The sequence below is a fragment of the Spermophilus citellus genome (assembly GCF_964194105.1).
Source record: "Spermophilus citellus genome assembly, chromosome: 12".
NCBI lineage: Eukaryota > Metazoa > Chordata > Mammalia > Rodentia > Sciuridae > Spermophilus > Spermophilus citellus.
Window position 1 is genome coordinate 71,594,664 of NC_138198.1, and position 19,097 is coordinate 71,613,760.

The following is a 19,097-nucleotide window of genomic DNA, read 5'->3' on the forward strand; positions in this document are numbered from 1 at the left end:
TGATTTCTAAAATTTGGGAGAGGGAGTAATTTGTCTTTTATTTTTTTTTAACTGACAATACAGCTAACTTTTTTTTATACTTTCTGCATTTTACTGCAGTTTTTTATAAAAGACACTAAAGTAATATATACCTGGGGTACAGAAAACATAAGTTCATTAATAGAACTCCATTCTGTCAAATAATCAAATATAAACTCATTATACCCTGGAAAAGAATTAACAAGTTGGAATACTCCAAACATTTAAGCAAAAATTCAAATTAGATGAATTAACTTTAAAGGATAGGTATGGTCTGAATTCATGTTTTCCATAAATTGGAAAAAGGTGGTTAAGTGATCAGGAGCTGGTATAAGTTAGATGGGTGTGAGATCAGTATACTATTCAAAAATTTTAAGTGCTACAACTATTATGTACCAAAATATGGTGATTTTGTTTTCAAATTTAATGCAGTCAATAAGACTTTGACAATAATTCATTTCCTCTAACGTGTCATAAGTAAAAAAAAATGATACAACAGTTCTCCAGTTTTCAGTTTTTCTAAAAAAATTTTTTTCTTCATAACAGACTAGAACTTCAAAATTTAAACCCAGGTATAATTATAAACATTCTCATTTAGCATAGTCTACAGAGCTCTGAAATTCTATTCAGTTAGCCTGGAGATTTGAAAGAAAAACCTGACAGATTTATTTAGACTACCCAAGACAAAAAAAAAAAAAAAAAAAAGAACTTCACATCAGCACAACTTCTTTCTTTCAACATCAGAGGTGCTCCAGAAAAAGAGAGATGTCCCAGTTTTATAATTTGTAAAATGCATGCTTTCTTTTCAGGTCTTGCAAAAATAAGCAGAAGTAATATTGTTACTTCCCAATTAAGTGTAAAGTACATTATGAAAAGATAAAACTATTCTACTTTTCTTGGGGAACTAGGTTCAAAACTAAATGAATATGATATTCCCCTACAAAGCAGTCACTGTAAAAAAAATAATAATGAAGCTACAATTTAAAAACAGATAAAACATACTTCTATCAATCATGTTTGTAGTGTGCATACTGCAATTCTGATAAACAAAATTTGCCATTCTGGTCTGATTCTAAGATACTGTGAATTTGTAACCTCTAAATGTCAATACTATAACTTATTTTCAGCAATTACAACTCAGATCATGAATGGCTTCATCACATCTAGCTCTTTTAAGTATACCTTTTAGTACCTTTCTTAAAGGCAGGCCTGATTCCATAGTAACTAGATTGTAAATATAACCCCCACCCAATTTTTGTAATAAAAAATGACAATACCACATTTTAATTAATAACTATCAGTATAATTTTAAGGATAATTGTTTAGTTCTGCTATTATCTCCATCCAAGCTCCCATAAATTCATAAAATAAATAAAAATCACATCATAAAAGTTTTATCTCAGTTTCATACCCGAATGTTATTAAAAACTGGACACTTAAATACCCAGGGACTTAACAATATTTACATTTTAAAAAGTTCAGAAATAAGTACATGAGCCCATTTAAAAACAAAAATACTATAATCAAAACACTTAACTAGCTTTAGGGATAGTATTTATATATTCTTTAGCCTTCTTTTATATGGAGTAATTATAAATCAGTAACACATAATGACTGGTGCCACAGTCAAATAGAGAGGTTCTAACAATTAATGGTAATAGCATTTCTCCAAGCAACCTGTTATTTTAATGTACTTAATTCAACCTGGGCAGCAAAGTCAATAATGAGTTAAGAGTACAATGGAAAAAATTTTAAATGTGCTTTTAAATGAACATTATTTGACTAAAGGGTAAGAGGAACTGTGTATTGAACTCAGTGTACTTGGTGTACCTAGTGATGGAAATACAACAAACATATTAAAGCCCTTGGCTATCTTCACACAGAGGTCCAACACCAGGGAAGGGGATTGACTTTCATACTGTTTTCCAAATAAATGGTACCTTCATATTGTGTTATACAAAACTTAAGTGGAGGTATTTTTAAAATGTTCTTACACATGTGTTAAGATAAAATATACTAGATTTCTCAGAAAAATTAGATAACTACTAGTTTGAAAATAAGTTATTTATAGTACAATGCTTAACTGTAAATGTGACAGAAACCACTCGCTGAACATGAGCACCTGATAATCTAATTACCTGAATATGTCCTGTAAGAAGATATAAGTCTCTCCCCCCAATTTTCACTTGTATGTCCTGGGTCTGAATCTACAGAATGAGAAGAGATAGGAGAAAAGAAAAAGGCACACGAAGGGAAATACAGAATTCAACAAACCAACATTATTTAAAAGACCACCAGTTAGTTAGGCAATGATCTATTATTGTTTTTCCAAAAATTATTTTTAAGGTAAAGCCAAAAGTACATTCAAAACACAAGTTTGGCCACCACCTAAGATTTCAGTTTCTTCAAATGGAATTCTTAAAATTAAGAAATTCAAACATGTAGTTTTAATAACAGACATTGCTTAAGTTGTTTATTAAAACACAAATCTTTTTATGCTGTATCTTTTTTTTTTTTTTTGCAATCTCTGAATAACAGTAACAGGCAGCACCCTACATCACTGATTTTTCTCTTCAGAATTTGTTTTTGATGAACTTGAATCACACTTTTTGTTCTGAGTGCCAAAACTACTCTGAAGACATAAAAACACTTTGGACTGCAGTATCATGTAAGACGGAAGACCTTCTATCCATAACAAATATTTCAATAGACTGAAGTACTAGAGATACTAATGAAGAATCTTAGGGAAAAAAGCAATGGAAATCAAAACAAAGTTTATTAGTTAAGAATACGGAATTCTCCTTAACAATTCATGACAGAGAAACAAGAATATGAAGAACTGATTTTGTTGATTTGGACACAGCATGTATTTTAACTTTTAAATAATGTGGCATCTCAACTCACAATATTATTATTCTGAGCAATCATATCAATTTATGGACATACATTTTTCTTTCCAGGGTCATTCTGATAGACAGGATTCATGATTTCATTTAAGGTATAAGTAACCAAATGTTGAAAAACACAAACTTAGCAAAAAATTAACCCCTAAAAAGAGTATTTGAAATTTTTAAAGATAATCCTAAAAGTTTAGTGATGAGAAGGTTCACTCATTCAAAAGTGTAATCATTAAGAATATTTAGACCAATTCTAAAGTAAGTAGATGGACTGTATTATAATAATTTTAAAGAACCTTGCATTTCAAAATCGAAGGCATTAATTTGGCAAGCACAAGAATTCCATGAAATCAGTATTTTACATTACATATGAAGACAAGCAAGAGATTGAAAATTGCTTCCATACATTCAAAGCAAAAAAAAAGGTGGCAACCAATTAAGTTATATCAACCAGATTAAATGGATATTGAAAGCAGATTATGTTATTTAAACATATTAAAGCACAGTGGATAAAATGAACTTTCAATTATATTCATTAATGCAAGGAAGCAGTTTAACAGTTCAACCAACTCTTCCTTTAGAAGTAAGCAACTCACTCTGACCCAATACCCCCTCCTTTAGCTTTCATTTGAATAAGTATGTTTATATTTGTAGCACTCAAACATGTATTCTGTAAAGATTTACTTCAGGAGCTGAAAAATAACTATTATTTTGGTCCATGCTCTACTGGGATGAGGTTGTATGAGACTACTGCTATTTGTCTTTGAGGCTGATGTAAAGCACTGTTAGGCAGAGCAATTCTCTCACCCTAATGAGTTCTTTATAGAAGGCAAGAGAAGCCAACACCTGTATTTGAAAAACAATCTTTTTTAAAGTGAATATACTCTGCTTTATGAGTATAATAGCATAGGAGAAAAATACCAAGAATGATTTTGAAAGTCTGTATTACAGGTTGAAACTTTTTATAATAAAACATTAGGAAGGGGGCAGGAGTAGAACATTTGACTTTACCTGCTACCTTAACACAGTTCTCTATTTAAAAGTGTTAACCTCTGCCAATTTGTTTAAATCCCATTAAGTAAGGTAAATCCTTTAATGGCATCTAAGGCCTCAGGAGAATAGAACGTCTAAAACTGGATATCTGGCAGAGAAAGTTAAAAGCTTATGAAATCTCAACATGCTCTACAATTGCTCTCAGAGACTTTGGGAAAAGATCATACCGAGTCTCTGAATTTTCTCCAATCACATTATCTAAACATGCCAAAAGAAAAAACTATAGTAAACAAATAATACTTAGTAAGAGGAGACAATTATTAAATTTTAAACAGTGAAGCATATTATATCTAATTACTCAAATATGCTAATTAAAATTATGAAATACTGCTTGTTTACTTTATTAGGATATAAAAATCTATCAAACCTAAAGAAAAACATATGCCCCAATATTTAAAGAACACCGAGTCTAACAACATCCATATACTGATGGAAGCTTTTAAAACTAGGTAGGATTATTTTGGAGAAACATGAAGAATCACAGAATTGTTCCCATTTTTGATAAGGAAATAGTTCAGAATAGGACAAAAACACAATCTATAAAAATGATCTTCATGGCATCATTCATAATGAAATAATTGCGAATTTAGTTTGGAGCCCAAAAGGAGACTTTTATGCAGCCCCCAGAAAGCAGCTTAATACTTTCACATGAGGGGTTATGACATTATGTTAAGGGATTATGGTTTTCCCTGGATGTAGGAGAAAGGGAAAGTATGATTTTATGACTGACAGTACAAGAATAAAGTTAAAAACCTTAATTGCTAAAGTTAGTAGTTATTGATTAGATTTTATATACAATACAGTAGCAGATATTATAATCTGCCTACTCAACATTCATTCTCCTCCTCTTCCCAGAATACCCCAATTAATATCAGGGTGTCAATATGCCTAGTTAAAAGTACTTGACTTTTCAGATTCCCTTGTAACTATAGTGGCCTAACCAATGAAATGGAGAGATGTTTTTAGAGATATTGTTTTATCAATAAAAAGGACAAGTCTCACTTGGAAAAAGACACCTTTTGGGGGTTATTTCACCTTCTACTTTCTCCTAGGAAAAAGCAGCATCCTGTCACTTCAAGTCTCCTGCTCAAGAAAAGGAGAGCAGAGAGATGAATCAGTTGGTGTTACTGAGCTACTATACTGATTCTGGACTGCCTAAGTCTACTGCTCTCACTGCATTAAATTTAAAAATCCCCATCTGTTTAAGATGGTATTCATCTGTTTTGTTGTGTTTAATTAACATATCACAAAGTGAATTCATGCATTATGTCACCTAAAGATCACAATTTTCTCAAGCTGATATTACAAGCAGGTGAGAAAACTGGGGCTTATTAAGAAGTAAAATTAACTGGCCAGTGTCGATACTGGTCAGATTCTAAAATCTTCAACATTAAACACTATTATCATTTATCTCCATTACAGCTATAAAAATTTATCTTATGTCAAGAGTTTGGAAGAAGACAGTTTGAAAATAAATTTCAAAAGCTAAAAATAAGCAGTGAAGCAAGTTGATATGGGAAGCATAATATCTTCTACATCAGTAGTAGTTGCTTTTAGGCTTCCATATGTTCAACGGGTCTTCACTCTATCTATTGGCTTCTTAGTATTCCATACAACAAAAATTGTAGGAATTTTCTCACAGGATAAGAAAACATGGATAGATACTGGAACAATATAAACAGATATGTTGGTGATTTTTTGAAAGAAAGTAATTCAGAATAAATGGTACTATCATGTAGCTAGCTACAAGGACCCACTAGAAAGACTTCAAATTGTGCTATAATTCTTTCCAACATTTTATCTGTCTAGCCAACCACCTACTTTTCTAGAAAGACTTATCTTTTCAAAAAGTTATTATTAAATAATTAAAAATTTGCAAAGTTTTAAACACACTAGGTTATCATAAGACCAAAAATTCCTCATTCAGTTGATGGCATTATTGCTGATTTAGGGACCCCCAGGGCCTTCCATGCAAACATCTTTACAAAAGATAACTTAAAGATATGCTTATTTTTTAAATATCCAACCTACAAAAAAAGAGTAGAAACAAGCAATTAACAAACATCCTAACCCTTGAGAATAAAGTATAAACATTTGGTGAACATCATTCCAAGCATACCTCTAAATATATACAAAGACACAGGGACTAATGGAGAAGACACAGGAAGAAATAAAATTTATGTAAGAAAAAGCATATAACATACATACACACACACACACACGCATGCACATCTTAAAGATTAATTTTATTAATTTTATATTACTCCAACATAAAAGAAACTGCTTTTATTCTGTTAGAGACAGTATATACTAAGATACAAACAAATATACACATAACCTTGCTATAAGAGAATATGAGCCAAGTACTAGTATAAATTCTTGCCATTATTCCCATTTTCCTCTTCTTTCATTCTTTCAAATCAGGGTTTAAAACCTTTATATTTTGATCTGGACCCAAAATACACCCACCAACATTAGGCTTAGTTCCTACAGTGAAAATGACTTTTATATTCAAGTCTTTATTCTATCTTTTCATATGTGTGTTCATATGTTGTACACATATGTATATGCATATAAACACACCAATGATTTTAATGCAATGAAATACTATATATTATTTCCTGACCTGGGTTTTCACTTCCAATAACATAAATGTCTTCCCTATCATGCATTCTCCGATGTTATTTTTCAGTGCAAAAAACTATTTGCTCACTGGATTTACCATAATTTAACTAATCCTTTATTTATGACACTATTTTCCTAGTTTGGAGGGAGGATTTTCTTTTATTATATAAGATATATTCCTAAAAATAAAAATTTGCTTCCATCAATAATTGCTTAAAAAATCATTGGGTAGTAATTTTATCAATTATTATGAATCATTTCTCTGATTACCATTGATAAATTAATCAAGCTGAGTGGGGTGGTACATGCCTATAATTACAGCTATCCTGGGAGTTATGGAAGGAGGACTGCCATGTCTGAGGTAAGTCTCAGCAACTTACTGAGACCCCATCTTAAAAAAAGGCTGGGGATGTAGCTCAGTGGTAGAGACACCCTGGGTTCAATAGTTTAATTGCCAGTACCACCAAATAAATAAATAAAAATCAATGTTAAACAAGTTTGATGTTATATTACTTTTCATATGTAAGATCCTGCTTAATAGTATTTGAGATTTCTTTCTCATTTTTTAAAATAAAAAATAAAAGAGGCTGGGGCTCAGTGGTAGAGTGCTCACCAGCATGTGCGAGGCCCTGGGTTCGATCCTCAGCACCACATATACATAAAGTTATTGTGTGCAACTACAACTAAAAAAAAAATCTTTTTAAAAAATTAAAAAATAAATAATAAATAACTAAAAGACAGTTACACTGTTTTGGGCCTACAAAAATTCTTAATGTCTTGGTTGTGTGTGGCATATAAAAAGCAAGATTTATAAATTCAGCCTAATCAATACATATTTTAAGACCATCAAAACTTTAGAGAGGAGAAGTTCTAGAGCTAATAAATGAATTCAGTAAAGTAACAGGATATAAAATCAACACACATAAATCAAATGTACATATACATCAGTGATGAATCCTCTGAAAAAGAAATTAGGAAAACTACCCCATTTGCAATAACCTAAAAAAAAAAAAAAAAAAAAAACCACCAACTTGGGATCAATCTAACAAAAGAAGTGAAAGACCTCTACAGAACATTAAAAAAAGAAATTAAAGAAGACCTTAGAAGATGGAAAGATCTCCCATGTTCTTGACTCGGCAGAATTAATATTGCCAAAATGGCCATATTACCAAAAGCAATATATACATTTCATGCAATTTCAATTAAAATCCCAATGTCATTCTTCATAGAAATAGAAAAAACAATTATGGAATTCATTTGGGGGAAAAAAAAGACCCAGAATAGCCAACAGAAACCTTAGCCTGAAGAGCAAAGCAGGAAGCATCACAATACCAGATCTTAAACTATACTACAGAGATACAGTAATAAAAACAACATGATACTGACACCAAAACAGACATATAGACCAATGGTACAGAACAGAAGACACAGAGACAGACCAAAATAAATACAATTATCTCATACTAGACAAAGGCACCAAAAACATACACTGGAGTAAAGATAGTCTCTTCAACAAATGATACTGGGAAAACTGGAAATCAATGTGACAAAATAAAATTAAACCCCTATCTCTCAGCCTGCACAAACTCAACTCAAAGTGGATCAAGGACCTAGGAATTAGACCAGAGATTCTGTGCCTAACAGAAGAAAAAGTAGGCCCAAATCTTCACAAGGTCGGTTTAGGACCTGGCTACCTTAATGATACTCCTAAGCACAAGAAATAAAATCAAAAATAATAAATGGGAGGGATTCAAACTAAAAAGCTTCTTCTCAGCAAACAATCAGTAATGTGAAGAAATTGCCTACAGAATGGGAAAAAATCTTTACCATACACACATCAGATAGAGCCCTAATCACCATATAAAGAACACAAAAATCTTAACACCAAAAGAACAAATAACCCAATCAATAAATGGGCTAAGAAACTACACAGACACTTCACAGAAATTATACAACAAATCAACAAATATATGAAAAAATGTTCAACATTTCTAGCAATTTGAGAAATGCAAATCAAATTATTCTAAGATTTCATCTCATTTCAGTTGAATGGCAATTATCAACAATACAAGCAACAATAAGTGTTGGTAAGGATGTGGGGGAAAAAGTACACTTATACATTGCTGGTGGGACTGCAAATTGGTGCAATAACTATGGAAAGCAGTACTGAGATTCCTTAGAAAACCTGGAACAGAACCATCATTTGACTCGGCTACCCCACTACTCGGTTTACCCAAAGGACTTAAAATCAGCATACTACAGTGACGCAGCCATATCAATATTTATACCAGCTCAATTCACAACAGCTAAAGTATGGAACCAAGCTAGATGCTCTTCAACAGATGAATGAATAAAAAAATGTGCTACACATACAAAACTGAATATTACTCAGCCTTAAAGAAAAATGAAATTATGGTATTTGCAGTTAAATGGATAGAGTAGGATAAATACCATGCTAAGTGAAATAGGCCAAACCCCAAAAAACAAAGGTAGAATGTTTTTTTCTAATAAGCAGATGTTGATCCATAATGGGGGAGGGGGGGCGCTACAGAAGAAAGGAAGAACTTTGGACTGGGAAGGGAGGAGTGAAGGGAGAGAGGGTGCGTGGTAATGGGAAAGATGATAGAAAGAGATGGACATTATTACCTTATTTATATGTATGATTACCCTAGGTGTGACTCTGTACTATGTACAGCCAGATGAATGAGAAGTTGTGCTCCATTTGTATATGATGTGTCAAAATGCATTCTACTGTCATTAAAACAAATTTAAAAATTTTTGGTGAGTTCATATAACTTTTCTAAAACAAAAATAGGAGTTATGAAATGTTGTTCATTCCTCTTTTTTTTTTTTTTTTTTTGGGTACCAGGGATTAAACCCAGGAAATCTAAGGCAATGAGCCACATCCCCAGCCGATTTTTATTTTTATTTTTTTATTTTGAGACAGGGTCTCACTAAGTTGCTAAGGATGACTTTAAACTTGTGATCCTCCTGCCTCAGCCTTCCAAGCCACTGGGATAACAAATGTGTCTCACACAACCAGGTGTTATGAAATGTTCTTAAAGAGAGCTGTAATTTCATTCCACTAACTGGAAAAATTATCAGGAAAACAAGTATTATAATTTGATTAAATTCTAATCAGATTATGTTTATTCAGCGAAGTTCGTTTACTTCTATGTAACATTTTCTCATCTGTTCCTTAGTAACATTTTCTCCTTAAATGGTTAACTATATTTGATTTTAACAAATTCCCTTCTTCAAACTAATATCAGAAAATATCACTGTTCACCAAAGGGGCTTCCAAAAAGAAAATATGAGAAGGGTTAAATCCTTAATAGGTATCTGAAGACACATACAGTTATACAACAATTAAGGATGGGGAGATGCTCTGAGGAATGAGCCATTAACAGAGTTCACTGTTATGCAAATTCATAGAGTGCCCATATACAAAGCAAAAAGGCTACATCATCACTAGGTGATATAATGTTGTAGAATCATCATTATACATGCAGCTTGACTAAAATATTATTATCATATTTCACTGCATTGAGATATATTCACAAGTATTCTAGGTATCCTATTCTTGGACAAAAGATAATTTAGTAATAACATGATATGTAAGTAATATTGGCACAATTTTTCTCAAAAAAAAAAAACAAAACATAAAAATCCTAGGCTGCGCACGGTAGAGCATGCCTGTAATCTCAGCAGCTTGGGAGGCCAAGACAAGAAGATCATGAGTTCAAAGCCAGCCTCAGCAATAGCAAGGCGCTAAGAGCAACTCAGTGACACCCTGTCTCTAATAAAACACAAAAACTGGGCTGGTAATGTAGCTCAGTGGACAAGTGTCCCGAGTTGAATCCCCAGTACCCCCCCCCCCAAAAAATTTAAAAATAAACGTCTTCACACAATGTCATACTCCATTTCTTGACAAAAAGAAAAAAAGGCATAAAATCAGCTGTGAAAATTAATGCAGTGAAATACAGTATCTGGCACAAGACGACTTCTTGGCTACCTGACTAGTGTTAGTTTTAAAAGACCACTGAAGTAGAGTTGGGGTTCAAGAAAAAAGTTTCTGAATCTCTAGAAGAAACCAGTGCAACTTAAAATGAACAAAACACATCGTTTCTTAATTTCTGCAAGAAAGAATACACTTTGAGGTTTAAAAATGTCATGACTGAGAACAATTTCCAATTCAAACTAAAAAACAGTGAAATACACAGAAGGAGATCCATTTACTAAAGGTGTACACTAAAAATTGAGTATTTACTAAAGCTATGGTAGCACAAGGTGTTTTGAAATCTTCAGAGTATTTTCAATAATTTCTAGAGTTAAGACCATTTTGGTATTGATGATTAAAGTTTTCTAAAAAGATATCAGTAGGATAAAATCTCTGCACAAAGCTCAAAGTGGTGGCATAAACCTGTAATGCCAGCGGCTCAGGAGACTAAGGCAGGAGGATCACGAGTTGAAAGCCAGCCTCAGTAAGAGAGAGGTGCTAAACAACTCAGTGAGACCCTGTCTCTAAATGAAATACAAAATAGGGCTGGGATGTGGCTCAGTACTCAGTGGTCGAGTACCCCTGAGTTCAATTCCCAGTGCCCACCTCCCCAAAAAAGTCTCTGCACATAAGCTCAAAATGGAACACTAACATTCTAAAAGTAAAGCAAAAACATTTTTAAGAAAGTTTATTAATATTTCACAAAAGGAACAGAACACCTGTGACAAATATATTGAAGTTTACATTAATTTTAAAAAATTAATAGTTTTTTTAGTTTAGTTCAGGGCTACAGTACAACCTGGTAACTTATTAGATAGTAGTAATATTAGATAGTGGTTCCACCTATTATGAATAATTTGGATTGACTGATTTCAAATTTTGAGAAACAAATGTCCTATGAATAGCAGTCAGTCTCTTTTTTGGTGTTCTTTGGTATGTTCCATCAGTCCACAAAACTTTTTTTCCAAATCTACTATATTCTAGTGAATACTTATTAACTGAGCAAAATTTCACCATTCTTAAGAGAGTAAAGAATAAATTTTTCTTCTCTCTGGTGAAAAATCACATTTGTGTGATGAATGGATTTATACCCTCGAAATAATAAATCATAAATAATTAATAAATAATAAATCATACATAATAATACAAATATTTCTCTATAAATTGGGGTACCAAAAAGAGTGATACATATGAAAAGAAAAATCACAGTATGGAAATAAGTAAGATTTTACCAGAAAATAACAATTTATTTTACCTGTGTCTGAATCTCGTTCTTCATTTCGTGATGGGCTAATAGTAAAAGGAAGTTTACGTTTCATGGATGATTTCTCCTTCATCTCCTTGCTGACATCACTTCGGTCAATTTTTGGAGTTTTGCTGTAAGATGCAATCTTGTCTTTACTCTATTAAAAAGCCAATTATGAATAAAGTTATATCAACATTATATAAAGAAACACTGTATTTAAAAACTACTATTGAAGGAAATTTTCAAACAGACAAAAATAGGTCTTACAAACCATCATTGTATTCAATATACTCATGACACAGATTTAACATTTTTTCTAACTTCTTTCATATCCCCCTGCTTTTTATTTAATAAAAAAGTTTTAAAATGACAATAAAATATCTTCAATATAACATAGTCATATATCAAATTGGATTCTAGATGTATCAAATGAATAAATATACAACTCTGAAAACACAATTCTGGACTGAATTAAATGGATATACATATAGATAGATTATAGATATAGATATAGACATAGATATAGATATTCTGCCTATTATGTCCTTGAGTTCATCCTCTGTAGATTAAATCAACCACAGAATAAAAAACATTTGAAGAGAAAATTATATCTCTATTAAACCTGTAATTTTTTGTCATTACTGTCTAAATAAGAGTATAATAACTATTTATACAGCATTTAATCTTGTATTAAGTGATTAAGTAATCATCAGGCAATTTAAAGCTAATGAAAAGAATATGTATAGGGTATCTATGGGGTGTCTTTGGACAATTCCCCTACAAATCATCTATACCAATTCTTAGGGGATGCTAGACTAACAGTATCAACTTATTAGAAATGGAAATTCTCTGGCTATCCTAGACCTACTGAATTACAATGGCAGGGGGCCTAGTGATCTATTTTAATATTCTTCCCAGTTTAAGAATCACTGCTTTTAATCAATAAAAAAGTAAATATGGAGATCAAAGGACTAGAGAACACTTTCCAGCTGTCTCAGGGCTTGGGATTCAGCAATCTGTGTGATAGAATTCACTGAAATTCACATAGGACAGTACAAGACTTAATAGAGATCCAGAAATTCAGATGATTTGGACATAGGACAAAAACGAGTACATTGGTGCCAAGCAGGCAGTAGCAGTGATGACATTTCACCACAGAGGAGAGGCGTAACACAAAGTAGAGAAAAATATAGTGGAAAAATTTGGCATGGGACAAACTATAGAATAGTCCGAATTTGGATGAACCAGAGGATTAACACCAGATGGTGTTTGAAAAGTGCTCTATGTTTCTCGACTGGCAAGTGAAGTGCTGCAGCAGGGAACCATCTTGAATAGGTCATGATGCAGCTTGTTGCTGTAGAAGCCCAGGAAATTATAACAAATATTGTCATATCCTCAGCAAGCACCCACTGTACCTAGCAGAATGCAATTGAAACAAGCACAGAGAAGATTGTACCCAGGGTTATTCAGGTTAGAGATATAGAGGGGAATGCAACATGCTTCCCTTTGAGTCTTGCTGGTCTAGAAACTTAACCAGCAAACACAAATACAGACCCTAAACCTGGGAAGGCAGTGCATGTGTGGGCAGTGTAGTGATATCTGTGAGGGGTTGGTTACAAAGTAGAATTCTCAGGACACCCCTGAGATGGAGACACCCAGAAGAGATGAGCATCCACCTGGTCCTAGAGATGTGCTGATTCACTCTCTCAGGAGCAGATACCATCCCAACAAAGTTCCCAAGGGTATGATCAGAGCTAAAACTTAGTTGATAGAACTTCCTATTTAGAATTCAGCATCAGCCCCAAAGAGGGAGGATATCAATCTAGTCTGTTCAGATGAAACTGCAATGGACAATACTTCCCATTCTATCCTACTGGTAATCAGGGAAGCTGAAGACTAATTCAACCAGGTTTGCGTTCCATGTAACTCCAGCTGGTAGCTTGATAAGTAACAACAAAAAAGAACAAAGGTTTAAATTCCTCAGCTCTTGTTCTAAAGGGTGCAAATCCAAAGAAGAAATGGAAAATAAGGCAGTTATGGCATAGGCAGTGAACATCCATCCTTTTGTTGATAGTTTTGACTTCGGTGGAGATAATTCTTTTTTTTTCCCCTCTTTGTATGGTTTTCTTGCTGTGCTGATTGACTAGTTTATGAATAAACACACATACATATTGGGTTTTTTTCATTTAATTTTGTTTTACTTTTTCTTTCTTCTCCCTCTAATACCCAAGTTCTCTTGTTCTCTATTAGCTGCTACTTCATTTCTCTTTCTATATTGAGTATTTCTTTTGCTCTACTACCCCATTTTCTTTTCTCCTAATGAATTATAATTTTACTGTATTTTAGACCTCTTTAGTTTATATAATTTCTGCCCCCACCATTCACACTGTCAAAGTTATTAGTACTGTGGATGATGTAGCTGATGCCTGCTATTTATTTTAATGCTAGACCTAGTTCACTGTCGTCGTCTACTACTGCTGTTAATTGTTGATCTGCTATTCTTGTTTTTGCAGTAGTGTTATACATGCCATTGCAGGCAACAGATATTTATTTTAATGTTGCATATTATTCACTTTTTTTCGCGCGTGTGTGTGTATTCCCCTTTTTATGAGTTGTTGGGAATCTACTAGGATCCTATGAGTTCACAAGGTAAAGACTCTGTTGGTAAACTAAATCCAGTCAAGAGAGAGCACATCTTGCTCCACATATAAAATACCCCTGGCTCAAGTTTCAACAATCCTTTAACACAAAGAATAGATAACAAAAGCCCCATACCAACAACCAGGCCATAAGTAAAAAAGGCTATAAGAAGGTGAGCTCGGATCCCACTCGAGGACATCTATTCCTACAACATAACAGGCAGAGGCTACAACACTGCATCTCACGGAACATACTGTTGCACAGCTGAGTTACACCAGCAGGTCTGCAGTGGTACACTGAGAGCCACTGGAGGTTGAAATTTACATCTGAAGCCTATGTGTCGAAGCTAAAATATACCAAAAGCACATAACTTATTACAACAGATACTCAACAAAGGACCTCTCTGTAATAGAGAAAGAGAACTTCGTTTCAACAGATGTACAAGTACTCACACCAAATTTATAATTACCCAACTAAGAAGTACTGGGGATGACATTCCAGAGAACATCTATAAAAAATTGATTATTAAAATGATTAATGAGAGGCTTGGGTTGTGGCTCAGCGGAAGGGCACTCGCCTAGCATGTGTGAGGCCCTGAGTTCAATCCTCAATACCATATAAAAATAAATAAAGATATTGTGTCCAACTAAAAAATAAATATATGTAAAAAACCTTGATTTCACAGAAAACAGAACTTCAGGCTTCAAAAAGACAGGTATAGGAACCTGAACACTCAGACACAGTAAATAAAAAAAGGCAATGACAAGCATACTCAGGAATGTTGGGACAACATGAAGAGATCAAACTTGAGAGTCACTGCAATTGCAAAAGAAATGAAGATATAGGCTCATGGTACAAGAACCTTTTTATCAAAAATAATAGAAAACTGTCCAAATCTTACAAATGATATTAACATTCATATATTAAAAACATATACTCCATGCATATAGAACCACAAACAAAAAAGATCAAAAAAGAACCTTTCCAAGAGAAATCATAATCAAAATGGAGAATAAGAATAGAATATTAAAAGCTGCAAGAGAAAAAACATCAAGTTACATTTGGATGTAAGTCAATAATGCTTACGTCTGACTTCTCAGCTAAGACTCTAAAATCCAAGAAGGCTCAAATGAGAGAAAAAAGCTTGGGAAAAAAAATGAAAAAAAAAACCTGTCAAACTAGACTGCTATATTCAGCAAAGCTATTATTCAGAACTGAAGAGGATATAAAAACTATCCACTGTAAGGATAAACTAAAAGAATTCATGATTACTGAGCCAGCACTACACAAAATGTTTAAAGATACACTATACACAGAAGAACTCAAAAACAAACCTAAAGCTCCCAAATGGATGACACTCATAAAAAGAGCAATTAGCAAATGCAGATTAAGACTAAATTCAATATATGAAACAAAGCAAAATGTCAGGAAACAGTAATCACCTCTCCATAACAACTGCGAAAGTAAACAGCCTCAATTCTCCAATTAAAAGACACAGACTTGGTAAAGTGGATTAAAAACATGATCCAAATAAATGCTGTTTGCAAGAGACTCATGAAAGGCAAAGACATGGACAGGTCAAAATAAAATAATGAAAAAAGATATTTTATGCAAACTGACTGAAAACAAGCAATAGTAGCTATTCTCACATTCAACAAAGCACACACACACTTCAAGCAGAATTAATCAAAAGAGACAAGGAAGGTCACAACATAAAGATAAAGGGAAAATTCTCAACAAGAAGATATAAGAATAGTAAATATTTATACCTCAACCTTGGCGGACCTAATTACATGAAAAAAGCAATTCCTGATGTTAACATTCAGATATCTCAACATGGTAATACTGGGCAATTTCAACACACCCTTATCACCAATAAACAGATCATCCAGACATTATATGAACAGATACTTATGACCAAAATAATAGTATAAGTGAAATGGACCTAACAGACAAAACATTTTGTCCAACAGTACCTTCTCTGCAGCTCATGGAACCAATTCCAAAATGAACTTTAATTACAAAGTAAGTCTCAGCAAATACAAAAAAAATTAAAAAGATAATCCTTTGTATATTACCACCAGATGAAAATGAAATCAAATTAGAAATCAATAGCAAGAAAAACTATAAAAACCACATAGTCACTTGGAAATTGAACAGTAGTCTTTCTTTAATTTAATTTATTTTTTAGTTGAAGACAGACACAATATCTTTATTTATTTTCATGTGGTTCCATCCTTGATTGAACCCAGTGCCTCGCATGTGTGAGACAAGCGCTCAACTGCTGAGCTACAGCCCCAGCCCCTGAACAGTAGTCTTCTGAACAAGGAATGAATCACTGTTAGAGGAGATATTTAAAAATTCTTAGAAGAAACAAAGAATTGTGAAACAATATACCAAATTTTCTGTAACACTATAAAAAATCTAAGGGCAAGGTTAAACTATTTAATGCCTACAATAAAAAGAACAAAGATCTCAAATGAGAGGCTGGGGATATAGCTCATTTTGTGGAGTGCTTACCTAGCATGTACAAAGCCCTGAGCACCCAGCACCACCAAAGAAAGAAAGGGGAAAAAAAAACCCAAAAAAACAAATGAACTATCTAATGTTACATTTCAAGGTCCAAACTAATTCCAATACCAATAAAAGACAGGAAATAATTAAGATCAGAGGGAAGTAATACAATTTTAAAAACACAAATAAACAATGTAAGAAAGATAAATAAACTGTGAGCTAAACTACCCAAGAAAAAGAAGGCCTAAATCATGAAATGGACATGAAAAAGGAGATATCACCACATATATTCATGAAATTCAGAGTAACTACAGACTGCTTTGAAAACTTACATTCTAATAAATTAGAAAATCTAGAAGAAATTGACAAATTTATAGATGCATATGACCTACCCAAATTGAACCACAAGGATATACACACCTAAACAGAGGTATGGAAGAAGGCAGAAGTGAACTAGCCAGCTGATGGTGATCTACTCACAACACAGAAAGGAGGCAAAGGAAAAGCAGAATTGAGAAATCACCCAAGGAAAATCCACAACCACAGTTCCTGTGCTCACAGACAGCCACCAAGATCTTCACTACCATAAAAAGAATCCAGTGGAGGGGTACGGGTATACTGTGACCCACAGCAAACACAGGGTCACTTCAGAGCCTGCATCCTGAACTTACTACACACAATAGAAAGAGCCAACTCACAACACTGCACCCTGTGAGAAGTAAGCTTTAAGGCCTCTGAGTTGACAAACCAGAGACTGCTATAGGTAGTTCTAATGGGGAAAGTTCATAGCATTTAGCTCATACATTAAAAGAACAGAAAGATACCAAATAATAATCTAATCTTATAACTCAATGTCTGAGCAAAAGAAGAACAAACTAACAGAAGACAGGAAATAATTAAACCCAGAGTGGAAATCAATGAAACTTAGATTTAAAAACAATACAAAAGATCAATGAAACAAAGAGTTGGTTTTTTTGAAAGGATAAACAGTATTTATAAATCCTTATCCAAACTAACCAAAAGAAAGAGGGGGAAAAAACTCAAATTATCTAAATCTGAGTTAAAGTGGTAGTTTGAAAAAGGAAATACCACCACAGACACAACTGAAATCCAGAAGATCATAAGAAACTATTTTGAAAATTTATATTCCAATAAGCTAGGGTATACAAAAAACTCAAAAAACTTAACCGAGTCAATAAGTGGACACAGGAACTAAACAGAAATTTCTGAAAAGAAGAAATACAAATAGTCAACAAATATATGTAAAAATGTTCAACATCTCTAGCAATTAGAGAAATAGAAATTATAACTGCACTGAGATTTTACCTCACTCCAGTCAGAATGGCAATTATTAAGGATACAAGTAACAATAAATGTTGGCGAGGATGTGGGCGGGGTGGAACTGGGTATACTTACACATTGCTGGTGAGTCTACATACTAGTGAAATCACTCTGGAAAGCAGTATGCAAATTCCTGAAAAAACTAGAAATGAAATCACCATTTGACCTAGCTATCCCACTCCCTGGTATATATCCAAAGGATTTAAAATTAGCATGCTACAGCAACACAGCCACATCAATGTATATTACAGCAGCAAAATTCACAATTGCTAAACTATGGAGCTAACTTAAGTGCCTTTCAACAGATGAATGGATAAAGAAAATGCGCTATATAAACACAACAAAGAATTACTCAGCCATAAAAAAAGAATTACTTTTATGGCATTTGCCAGGAAATGCACAGAAGTGGGAGACTATTATTTTACTAAGTGAAATAAGCCAGTCCCAAAAAGCCAAAGGTTGAATGTTTTCTCTCATATGCAGAAGCTAATCCAAAATACATGGTGGGGGGGGGGGTGTAGAAGAAAGATGAGTGGAGTAGACATAGGGGAATGAATGGAAGGGAGAATAAATGGGATGAAGAAAGACAATGGAATGAATCTGACCTAACATTCCTATGTACATACAGGAATATATCACAGTGAATGCACACACTATTAAAACACACTAATTAAAAAAATTATAATAGCAGAAAGATCAATGGAGTAGGAGGAAGGGAACAAGCATGGGAGGAAGAAAGAGGAAGGGGAAATACTAGGGACTG

At 33.4% G+C, this 19,097-nt stretch overlaps 1 protein-coding gene across 4 annotated transcripts in view; it reads right to left on the reverse strand.

Moving 5' to 3' along the window:
* ANKRD12 (ankyrin repeat domain 12) overlaps positions 1–19,097 on the reverse strand; it is a 122,630-nt gene that overhangs the window by 58,726 nt on the left and 44,807 nt on the right. For 3 of the 4 annotated variants that reach the window (XM_081263331.1, XM_081263328.1, XM_081263329.1), the window contains 2 exons: positions 11,849–11,996; positions 2,157–2,225 (listed from right to left, as the gene is read on the reverse strand). In XM_081263331.1, coding sequence (XP_081119457.1) covers positions 2,157–2,225; positions 11,849–11,930 — 151 coding nt within the window. In that variant the 5' untranslated portion in view covers positions 11,931–11,996. The remainder of the gene's footprint in view (positions 1–2,156; positions 2,226–11,848; positions 11,997–19,097) is intronic. The other variant, XM_081263330.1, reaches the window with a different exon arrangement.